This window comes from Numenius arquata, chromosome 11 (assembly GCF_964106895.1).
Source record: "Numenius arquata chromosome 11, bNumArq3.hap1.1, whole genome shotgun sequence".
NCBI lineage: Eukaryota > Metazoa > Chordata > Aves > Charadriiformes > Scolopacidae > Numenius > Numenius arquata.
Genome location: NC_133586.1, coordinates 3,781,021 through 3,792,964, shown reverse-complemented (window position 1 = coordinate 3,792,964; position 11,944 = coordinate 3,781,021). Strand labels below are relative to the sequence as shown.

At 43.3% G+C, this 11,944-nt stretch overlaps 1 protein-coding gene across 1 annotated transcript in view; it reads left to right on the top strand.

Annotated features, from left to right (window-relative positions):
• Positions 1-11,944, top strand: part of LRRK1 (leucine rich repeat kinase 1) — a 76,504-nt gene continuing 64,560 nt past the window's right edge. Inside the window, exon 1 of the mRNA XM_074155869.1 lies at positions 1-67. Within this exon, the coding sequence (XP_074011970.1) occupies positions 1-67 (67 nt within the window). The remainder of the gene's footprint in view (positions 68-11,944) is intronic.

Below are 11,944 nucleotides of genomic sequence, written 5' to 3'. Positions count from 1 at the left end.
ATGTACTGGTGTGTGGGAACTGAGGAATCCGCTATTTGCAGAGAGCGCGCCATGGATCCACAAAATGGTAAACAGGACGATTTCTTTTCTTTCCTGTTCAGATTTGGGAGCGAAAGGTTTTAAGAGAACTCAGTAGACAGCTGCCACTGAGTTTCAATGAAACGTAAATATATGAAAGATCTTTTTGGTGATTTGAGCCCTAATCTTTGAAAATCTACAGTAGAGAACATGGAATTTTACTTGCAAGGAGAATGAAGTTGAGCTACTCGGATGATAAGAATAGCATTCCTCTGAAGACTGATTTTCTCCAAAGGCCTACGGAGTTAGTCAATATATGTATCATGTCTCACCAGTGCCTAAATATGTTTTACAAGATCCGTGCTTTTTCAGTGTGTGAATGCAAATATGTTCCCAGCCACTGATGCAGTGTGTGTTCAGGGTATGAAAGCTGCTAAAATCAGAGCATCGTTTCTCAGGCTGAACAGATAGTAACCTGCTCCAGTTTTACTGTCAGCTTTGATTCAGTGGCTTGCAGTGATTTATTGTTGGGCTAGATTAGAAGGTCTGCGTTTATGTAATGGAATAAATCCATAGGTGGAAATTTCTTTTTCAGAAGGGACATATGCTTCGGGTCGCTTCCTGTTAATTTTTTTTCTGAACAGCCAAATTATTTTTGGATGAGTTTTATCGCCGAAGCCCTCAGCTCCTAGGCACTGCTGCATTTCTCTGAGTCAAAACCCAGTTATGTTTCTGCATCAAGAAATAGCCTTCTGGTTATTGTATAACGGTATTCCCCCCTTGCAACAAGCAGTTCATTAGGAGGCAGCATCTGCGTTTTAAGTGTGGGATGAAGGTGTGTTTGACGCTCTGTAGTGAGTAAGCAGGCTTCAGTAGAAGCTAATGTTTTTGCAGCCTTATTTTGGATTTTATCAGCAACTATGAAGCAAAACCTGATACTTTATTCAGAGGCTGCCTTATCTTGTCTCAAGACGTTTCTCACCAGCGTCACAGGGAGCTCTGGGAACTCTTTCCTTTCTCTGTATGTATTTTGCTTATTCTATGCTAGCGATTTTTCTGTTTGTTTTGTCTTTTGTTAATTAGCATTATGTCTTCTTTCTATAATAATTGGGAACATTTGATTATTGAATATTCTTAAAATTCTTAAATTTTGTCTTCTGAATTTCTCTCTGGAATAAATTATCTCCACTTGAATACTAAGCTATAAACCATGAGAAGAATTTTAATCCGCACTAATGATTTGCAAGTGTTAAGAATTGGCAAATTTTTGTTCTGCAATAGTGATTTGAGAAGTTTTTCTCACTGTTTAAAGATACAGTTAATAAACAAATTAGTTTATGAGTGAATAATGAAGTGAAAAGTGAAAAAGGTATATTTCAGTGAAATTCAGTGAAATATACCTTTTTCACTTTTCACTTCATTATTCACTCATGAACTAGTTATAATTATAATATTGTCTACATTGTGAGTTCAGTTTTTCTTCTGAGAACTTTATTATGTGTTTCTGTTATGTCAGTATATTCAGTTAAACTGGTTAACTGGAAGCATATAAATCTTATTGGTATAACTCTTCTATACGTACATGTCTGGATTATTTTATTACATAAACAGCATTGGAAGACTGACAGGGGAATCCTAGGAGAGCTTAAGATCCAGTGCTGCTCTTTATAAGCATACTGTACATGTTTAAACTCATTTTTATTTCGGGATTGTTTGAGTCCTGCCAAGAATAATTGTCGCTAGCTAGCTGGTCCACTCCCTAAGTTAGCTGGTCCTTGTTCTGCATTTGGATCCTCTTACACAGCTTGAATGCAGGAACGCGGTGACTCACTCAGCCTCCACATTTGAACCTATTGTTTACGCGCATTTATTAACAATCTAGATGCAGCCTCCTGCTTCCATTCAGTGGGAACCACTGGGAAGTGGAGTGAGATCACGGATAATGTCTTTAATGCTGATGACCTCATTAATGCCTGCAAAGCTTGCAGTCTTTTTTGGGGGGCAGGCAGGACAGGCGTGTGGATGTGAGGGGCTTAACAAGCAGCAGTTGTGATGCTGGTGGCTCCGTGACGGGTCAGTTGGATCGGCACAGTGCTGGAGGCACCGTCCAGTAGGTACGATGTGCACCCAGTGCCTTGATCTTTTGAAAGACTGAAGAATTTTAGGGCTTTCTTTTTCTGACAGCTTTACATTTGGCCAGAACGTGGAGAATAGGTTCACAGCATCATTGACTTTAGTTAGCAAATGTAATGTATGATGCAAGGGCTCACCTTACTGCTTGTGTCTCCTCTGCTGTTCCTCTTGGCTGCGGCAGTGGTCTTGCCTGTATCCCAGCAGGATGCCCACTTACCCTCAGAGCGGGCAAGCTGCGTTTCAGAACTGTGTGCTCTCCTCCCCTGCGTACTCTCTGGGGATGGTGCTGGGCTTGACTCGGTGATGCCGGCCGAGTGCTCGCTGGTCCACAGAGAGGATTTGTCACTGTAGTACAGAATAATGCTCCATTTCTGGTGCAGTCAGCACCTCCCTGGCTGCCTCAAACACTGCTTCCCCCTTCCTAGATCTGTTCATCTTGTCCTAATTAAAAGAAAGAAAGCGAGCAGAGATATGGGGGCGGCTGCAGTCTCTTATGAAGCACGGGTTTGGGGCTTTTTTTAGACTTGGTTAAAGAGCTCAGCATAATATAATGGAGGTGACATAATATGAATCTTGTAGGAAATACAATGGAAGCCCAAAGATATCACTGTATGAATGCCTAGAACAGAGTAGAGATTCATCTCCTTTCTATGGGCTGGTTGGTTTCTTTGAATCTTATGAAATTTTACAGCTAGGATTTAACTCTCATATGGGTTTCTAGGAGACAGTTCAGTAAAGATGTAGAAAAGCAATCATTGTCTTCTGAAAAGTAAGGGTACTTTTGTTAAAGAGCTTATCTCTCTCTTACTGAGAATTTTATTCAAAGTCGCAGAGTGTTCATATGCCGCTTGTGCGTGTCTCGGAGGTGGAATTGGATTATCTTTCAAACGCACCAGAGGGTGTCTCTTCTCTCCTCCTAAATCTAGAAATGAGCATTGAAAAGGGGTGTTATGTTGTAATGTATAAAATATCACATAATTAGGGACAACGATGCCAATTATAGTTGTTTGAAATTTTGTAGTAGCTTTACAGATATTAACTAAATGAACCTTCACAACTTCTTTGGAGGCAAATCTATTGTAAGCTGGTGAATTTTAACCATCCGGGGAAACACAGATAGACATGTGCAGTAGGCCTGGAAAAGAGACCTAAATATTAAAATGAGGGAGCAAACAAGTAACCAGAATATAATGACCTGAGTTGGAATTTGCAGTGGACCAGAGGCTCTTAAAGCTGTGCTTCACAAGTGCCATGGTGACCCTGCAGCTCACAGGGCTTTATATTTTATCAGAAAGAAACTACCCATGATGGTAGTGACCTTGGCAACCCCATCTGGTCCATGGCTTAGCTCAGGACTGACTCAGAGGGAAAGCTGCCGCTTCCTGAATCGCAGAAAAGTCTCCAGTGCAAGTTGGAAGAGTTTAACTTGAAGAGTTAAAGGGTCATTTTAACAAGAGGGACTGCTCAGGAGGTAGTGCAATTTTATATGGAAAGTTTCACAATGGATCGAATGGTGACAGTTTGAGGTTAGCTAATGGCAAATGAAAGGTCTTGTTCTCCTGGGACATCGCTTTGTGCATCCGGCATCGCTCCTGTTTGCATGAGGGCAGGACTTTTGCAAATGTGGCCAAGGCCTTCACTGGAAGGTGTCAGTTTGAGGAGGGGACGGAACTGTAAGTGGAGGGATGGAAACTGTCACAGACTCTGCCCTTGCTCTACGTTTTGTATTTACTGGATAACCAGAGCCTTCCAGGCTGTCAGCCTGGCAGTGTGAGATCCACTTAAAAAATAAAAGTCTGTAGGAAGAACCTGACTTCTTTATAGCACTAAAAGCAGGCAGAGCTCACCCTGCTCCTGGGTATGCATGTACATGGTCTCCAGATGAGATCTTTGCTGTCATTTCCTCATAGTTCTGCACAGTTGATTTGGTTGCCTTAAATATGATTGCATTTGGTAGTGTGAATATTTTTGCTTTTAAGTCTTTGCCGCTGAATAGAGGAGGAAGGGAAAATCAGTGTTGACAGTACCAGTGATATATATCACTTTGTTCCTCATGAAATCACCATGTAAATGTTAAAATCTTTACATCAGCTGTGACCTGGGGCCAGCAAGCTAGGTCTTGGGGCATGTTGACTTAACCACATCTGTGGCACGTTGTGTTGTATTAACAGGGAAAAAGTACTTGCACCCTCTGTCCCACTTTTTCCATTCCATACAGAGCACTGGAGACCTGCACAGTGTGTCAGTTGCTTGAAGTTCTGTATAGTCAGACTAAATGACCCTTGAAGGTTTTCTGTTTTTCTTCCTGCTTGTTTAAGCTGTGAGGCGAGTCCGAACAGCAAACTGAAAGTATTCCTACAAGTCAAAAAAAAAAGAAAAAAAAAAAAAAAAAAAAGAAAAGGCAAAAACTAAGACAGGTATCTTATGTGAGTTACTCTTACTGCATAATGCCCTGCAGAAGGAGAAGTAGGAAATGCTGGGCAGGAATAGGAAGTACACTAGCAAAGCAGTAATAGGCTTGTATTTTTAAACATATTTAAATACACACTTCATACAGAAGTGGTGCAATCTCACATGAGGCCAGAATCTAATGCGGAAGGCTGGTCTGCAGCAGCAAATGTGTGTGGTTAAGGCTGCTCTCCTGTGCAGACTGTAGCAGAGCCACATATTGCACCATCTCACCCAACTGAGCCAGGATTTCCAAAAAGGGCAATGAATACTGGGGCATTTACAATTAAGTGCCTAATTTAAGACATTCTGAACTTATTTTCAGAGTCTAGATACTAAGCACTGTCCTTCAGACATACCCGTAGAAGATGTCCCTTGTATTTTGAAACAGAGGCATCAGGAAGAACTATTTACCTTTGAAAACATCTTCTTGTGCATGTGGAAAGTGGGAGTTTGGTTTGTAGGTGCTGCATCCCTCTGGAGTCAAGGAGATATAAAGGGCCACTTAGGTCTTAGTAGTGGCAGGACCAGCTTTTTCCCAATAAATACCATCAAAGCCAGCCTGCTCTTGAGCTTGAGGGCTGTAGCAAGGAGGGCAGAGCTTCTGGGAGTGCCAGACCTTGGGAAGCTAATTGAACAGAGTCCAACTTGAGAGCGGGTTTGATTTACAGACAGTAGTAAAACATCAGTCTCTATCTGAGCTCCATCTGGCCTTATCTGCTGCTATACAGCTTTTATTTTTCCACCTTTAGCTAAAACGTGTTTGTGGTGTATTGCATTAAAATGTAACTTATGACAATTCTATCAAGAACCCTAGAAAAAAACAAAGATAAGGCGATAAGATAGTAAAGAAAATCCTTTGCCCTTAGAACCCATACTCAGGGACTCCTTAACGATGTTGCTAATGTGTGATTATAAGGTAGCTCTCAGGTGGGGGTTGACACTGTGGTCATAGAACCGTTGTCCTCTGTTTCAGTGGGAAAAAGTAATTGATAGTGTTCACACCAACTCAGTCTTTACCAGGCCTGTAATCAATTTATTGTTTTGGCAGCAATGTTGCAGGGGATTTTAAACTTGCATTAAAGAAAGTGCTATGAATTTATTTATTTTTTTTTTTATCCTCTCCAAAGCCTGCAGGGGCCTTATCCAAAACCCATTAAAGTCTTTGCACTGTCATAACAGGCATGGGATCAAATCTTCAGGGATCCTTACAGCATTAAGTCTGCGGTTTGTTTGTTTTTCATTTCTCTGATCGATAAAGGGGCTGCCAGGGCTCTGCTTGGCAGAAGGCAGCTCCCTGGGAGGAAATGTTTGCATCGCAGATGAAGGTGTGGGGGATGGATTTTATACCATTTAGCTCCTAGTGTGTTGTACAGGTGAAGTCTGTCCCTTAAGAGGTTCCGTTTCAGATTTTGCATCAATTTAGGCTGATATTTAATTCCTTTCCTTAATCCAAGTCTGTGTGCTCATTAGTGGGTCAGCAATTGCTTATTTGCATGATTATGTATGCCCGTAGCAGCAGCAGCCGCCCTTTTATGTAAGCTGCTGATAGTTTCACAACAGAAGTGTGTCGAAGCTTTGAATTTGTGCCTTGCTTTTACTTAGAGGGAGGACTTATAAAAGAAGCCTTTAAGTATTAGGGAAGGCCTTCAATCTTCTAAAAGCCCTCCTGCAGTCAGAGGGGCTCTGGGGGTCAGCTGGTTTAAAAAAAAAAACAAACGTGTATATTCAGAAATTACAAACTGCCTTTAAAACATGTGAGTGTTCGGTGAGTCTAAACATGAATCTGAAATAGAGTCAGCAAGGACATATTCAGAGCATGTTAAAATATGACAGTTGAAAAAGATTCCCGTTGAACAATAGCAGAGTTGATGTAGTAAAATCTCAGGGCTTGCAGTTTTTGCAAGTACGCAGTCCCTCCCAGCGGGATAATTGGCCACCCCGTGTGTGTTGGAAGAGAGAGTGAACCCCAGTGATGTCTTTGTAGGTTATTTTTTGTAGGGACATGTGTACCTGCTGCTGAAGGTCCCTACATAGCCTTCCCTAGCCTGAGCTCTCATGGCATGGGTGGTGGGACATGTTGCTCCGGACAGGACCTGCACAGAGCAGTGGGAAATCTGGAGCAGATCTTCTCTTTTTTTGGTTCGCCTTGTCCTGTTGGGGAGCTTCGGGAACTTCTCGGCCACAAAGACAAGCCCCTTGCTGTGTCACCCAAGGGTGAGGGAAAGGGTCACTCTGTTACAGGAAGGGTGGGAGGAAGGTGAAGGGTGAAAGGAACAGGGACCTGGGGTTGGGAGCTGGAGGAGCAGCTTAATTTCATTTCTAATAGGCAATATGTGGCTCCCAAGCATAAAGGTTGGCATTTTGGATACTGCTGCGGAAAGCTTAGTCCCAGGCTGTCCCGCAACCCCTTTCCTGTGCATAGTTGAAAATCATGGAAAAATAGCGAACCAAAGCAGTGATTCAAACAAGAAGTCTGGATAAATTTAGCTCAAATATTCTTGGTATGTTTGTGGTCACTGTGGAAATTACATCACTGCTTGTTTTAATGATCAGAATATTGCTTGGAAAACTGCACGGCTACCCGTGAAGAGCTCAAAATGAAATCTTTTAAAAGCATATATGTCTTTGGAATTGCTTCACCTGCAGTTAGTTGGTTTGGGGGTTATTTGTTTTATTCCCATCTTGGTTAAGGAGTATTTGGAGTAGAGGTTATTTCTGCTTAATTGAAAAGCCACAAGGTTTAGAGCTGATACACTCTGCAGTGTGATTATCTACTTCACATAAAAATTCTGTCTGGGGAGCAAGATTCAAAAAGAGTACTGGTAATTGCTGAAGACAAGACCTCCTCCAGAATCTGCCTGCATGTCTTTCTGTCTTGCACATCAAAGAGCCTTTGAAAATGCTTTTATTTTTGCATCAAACAGGAACTTCTTTTTTTTTTTTTTTTGTGTAACACTAATGGACAAGATCCCTTTTCAGATCTCAAATGTAGCTTGAAAAACAAAGTCCAGCTCCTTAAGTGGGCTTGTAATCAGGGTCACAATTCTCCAGTATTTTGCACCTTGGACCTCTCACACGATGGCAGGGTGGTAATAAAAGCTATCAAATGGAAATCATATGCATGGATTGGACCGGGTTCTCAGATGCAATGGGTCGGAGTTCATCATGGGTTGGTGGGAAGGGGATGAAATGTGCCTTGCCTAATTTTGCCATCTCTACCTTGAAGAAGCCATCTAAAAATGCTGTGGCTGCAGCGGGTTCACAGCATGTACCTTCGCCTGAACATAGCATCGTGCCAGGCAGAGTCCTTGTCCTTCCTCCGCTGAAATGAATGCTGATGTTCACAGACATCAGGAACACAAAAGGGAAATATCTCCCCATTCTTTCTCTCTGCAAATGCAGGCACTTCAGCCACTTCTAGGTTTTGTCACAAGTGAGGGAAAGTTTTATTTTATTTTGGTAGCCCCCATTAAAGCTTTGGCATCACATCACTGCGCAGCCTGATTCAGGACCGGCACTGTCTTGGCCATCAGCAGAGGTCTTCTCATCAGGCTTTCTCTCCTGCTCCAGACACAGCTGTTAAGGTAATCTTCCCTCTGAGATATTCTGTCCTGGAAACCAGCATCTTGGAGGCTCTGCTCCTACTCGCATGGAAGCTGGTGGAAGTGCTCCCGTGGAGTTCAGTAGGAGCTGGAGTGGAGCCTCGCCTTCTCCACTGTTTTGGGGGTTTTTTTGTTTGTGGTTTGTTGTTTTTTTTTCTTTTCCAGACTATCACAGTCATCTCTTTCCTCTGATGCTCTTCCCGGCTCTGCAATTCTCTTGGCTCTTCTGTTGCAAAACTGCCTGTTCCACTCTCTTGATGCTAACCATATCCAATATCTTGATTGCATTTTCTTTTCCTCAGCATGCAACACTTTTACCTAAACTAATCTAGAATTGTTGTCTTGGTGGTAAATGAGAAATGAGGATAGGAAAGGTATTTTATTAAGCTAGCAGACACAGTTGAAGCAGCACATTGAACTGTGTCTAACGTACTAAGATTGGATTTTGCTGCATGGGGTGTTTTTACCCCCTCAAATCTCTTGAAAGGCTTCTTCCCTTAGAAGTGTCTGCTTTTTCCTAGATCTGTCAGTTTGTCTAAAAGATATTCTGTCTTTCTACAAACTTCTCTCAAAGTAGCCTGTGAAGCTGTTATCATCTCACGTGTTAAGACTGTTAGAGCTCGGTCTCTGGGTTAACTTCTGCACGTGCATAAGGTGGGAACACAGGCTGTAGGACTGGAAGGACTGTGTGGGTCAGTGGCCTGGTGTCACACTCCTAAACCTTATGCAAGGCCTGTTTTAAGTGAATTGACTTGCCTGTTATTTCTGCTTTTTCTAGAAGACTGTTTCAAAGCCTCATTTCTCTAATGTTTTAAACTTTCTTCTAATTGGCAGCCAAAATATATTCATACCCTGTACATAAATAGCTCTTCTCCTTCCCTGGTGTCTCCCTCTGGTTGTATTTATAGACAGTAATCCCATCCCCATCCGGCCTTCACTTTTCCAGGCTCTACAAGCCAAGCTCTTTTCATCTGTAGTCTTGTAATTAGACTGTCCGTTTTTCCTATTCGTCTTCTCCACCTCTTCCCGATTCTCTTAATCTTCTTTGAACGTGTTAAACTGGAGTCGCACAAGGTATTTTACATATCTTTTTAATGTTACTTTCCCTTTTTAGCTCCTCTCTGGCCAGCGTTTCCAAAGTCTTCATATGTCCAGGTTTTGTAAGAGACCTGCTGTGCTGCTTGGGGAAGGGAGGAGGGACACTGGTGGCAGCTCAGGTGACAGCAGCTATCCAGGACCCCTGCCATGTGATGGACAGGTGGAGAACTGGGCTTGCTGCTGTGGCCCAAGGGGACCTCATGGAGCAGCTGTGAGCTTCATCCTACCACTTTCATCAGCTTTCTCTGCAAGCCTCACAGGGGCTTGTCTTTCCCGATAGCATCCGTGGAGTTTCATGAGGCTGGAGAGACAGATGTTGGCTGGTTCTGTAGCAGAAGAGGGCTAGCCATGCCTTGGTGCTTCCCCAATGTGAATCATTAATGACTTTTTTTGGTTTTGTTTTTTTTTTTTTTTTAGAAGAATGTTGAGCAAATTATTTCTTTGAAAGAGATAAAACATTGATGCATGGAATTTTTTCCCTTCTGAGGAAAGTTTGAACATTAGGGAAATGGAAAAGTTTCAAAAGAAACCAAAGTTAGCCATGAAATTTTATTTTACGAAGTTTCAAATGAAATCCAATCTTGGTTTGGTTTCATGGCTATAATATTTGATTCAGTTGGACAGGAATGGTCTCACTAGAGACACCTTTCATCATTTAATAATCCTCTTTCCAGCCATGCCTGGAAATGAACATGAAGAAAATCCAAAAGCATAGTCATACTTCTGCATGCTTAATGTATATCTTCCAATTTACAATTTGGAAAGCAAGAGTGGCATAGCTGGCCTTGCACGCAAAAGCATATTTCTGAATGATTCAAGCTGTAGGATTGGAACCAAATCACTGAGGCCAAAAGACAGAAATAGAAACTTTCACTTAGAGCTGAGTCATTTGTATTTTCAATACAGCAATTGGCGCTCTGGCCATTTGGAGTTCTTTTGGTTCCCTCAATCGCTTTCCCTTGGGGGTGGGAATTAACACCATCAATGTTCTCTGTGGTCTTTGTTGATCCTTTGCAGCCCGAAGAGGGTATTGCGGGAGGGATATGGGGCATCCCCCTTCATGGCGAGAGCCAGCCTTTGCCCTGCGCTTGCCGGAGGTCATTCCCTTCCCATTCTTTCCCTGCCCAAAGGCTAGTGGTGTGTCTACCAGGAATGATGGTGCCTTCATGAGGCAACCTGGCCGCTGAGAATTGTATTGTGGCCAGTGATGCTCAGAGCCTTCTTACATATGAAAAAGGGATGAACATGTGCACATGAAGCTGCTTAGGCCTGACACCCCTACTCAGGGGAAAGGGCAGAACTGTCACTGTCGTGGACAATAGCCCAGTTTGTCATGCTGGTAAGCTGGGGATGGCAGGGTTAGCAAAGGGCTTTGTGTTTGGTACCTAGACACTAGGTGAAAAGTCAGAAGAAGAGAGAGGAAGAGGCAGCAGCCCCGTGTTTGCTGTTGGATCCTGCCATTCATTCAGCCTGTGGAGGTTGTCTTGGTGTTGCCTACTGCAGCTAAGGAAGCTCTAGAAACAGAGAGGGTGAAACTAAATGTGGGGTGTGGAGCCATGGGAGTCTTGCCTGCTGGTGTGCAGGGCCGGATGGGGGTTTGTGTAGGGTTTATCAGCATACAGGAGGCTGGCTGCAGCCCCCAGAGCCCAGGTGTGACGAAGGGGTGTCCAGTCATGGTGCTGATGAGCTGCCTCCGCTCTGATTCTGCAGTGGGGACCACAGTCCTGCTGCCTCTCCTCCATCAGCCATAGCCCAGGGCAGCGGAAGTGGTGCGTGCACCTTTGAAACGGCCTGTGGGGAGCATTGTGTCTAGTGTAGAGCTGTCCTCCTGCAGAACACAAGAGAAGAGACACATCCCAGGCCATCATGTGTAGTAGCTCTCGTTCCTTGTCCCTGGATAGCTGCAGGTATAATTAGTGACCCTGAAGCTACCTTGCAGTTTCCATCGTGACTTGTCCGCTGGCATGGTGGATCTGCTCTAATGGTCATATTCCAGTGTGTATTTCCTTGTGCTCTCTCTGGGCTCATTGCCCCATAATGGCTTTGTGTAGCCTCTTTGGTACTTCAGCAAAATAGGAGCAACCAGCTTGGTTTCATTTGAACTTCTAGTACAATGCAAATAATTTCCAGAGTCCTGGGGATCTGGGAGGCGCATGCACAAGTGCAGGAGCCTGCTCAGATCTGGAAGAGCTCTTCAGCTCCAGCTTAGTGCTGGCTCTGACAGACAGACAGACAGACAGCTTCACACAGCCATTCAGGCATCTGTGATACTGCCCACTAAAGACTGCTGAGTCTCAGCATTACTAGTATTTGAGGCTCTTCGTCCCCTCTTCCCCCATTATCCTGCATGATGAAGAAACAATTGTGTAAGCTAAAGCTCTCAGAGCCGTCTGGTTTTTGTAATTCAGTTCTGGAGCCCCTTAGAAAGGCAGGAGTCCAGAACATTTTTCCATCCAGGACTTAATATTTTCCTTTCAGGTTTGCATTAGCAAATGTTTTTTTTCCTTGCAGGTTAAGAGTGTTTCTAAATCGAAAATTTCCAATGGCTCTTGGTGATAATTGGTCACTTTGCGTTGCTGTACCTAAAATTGTCAGCATGCCCTTTGCAAGATCCTGTATGCTTGCTGGAAAATGTTTAATGC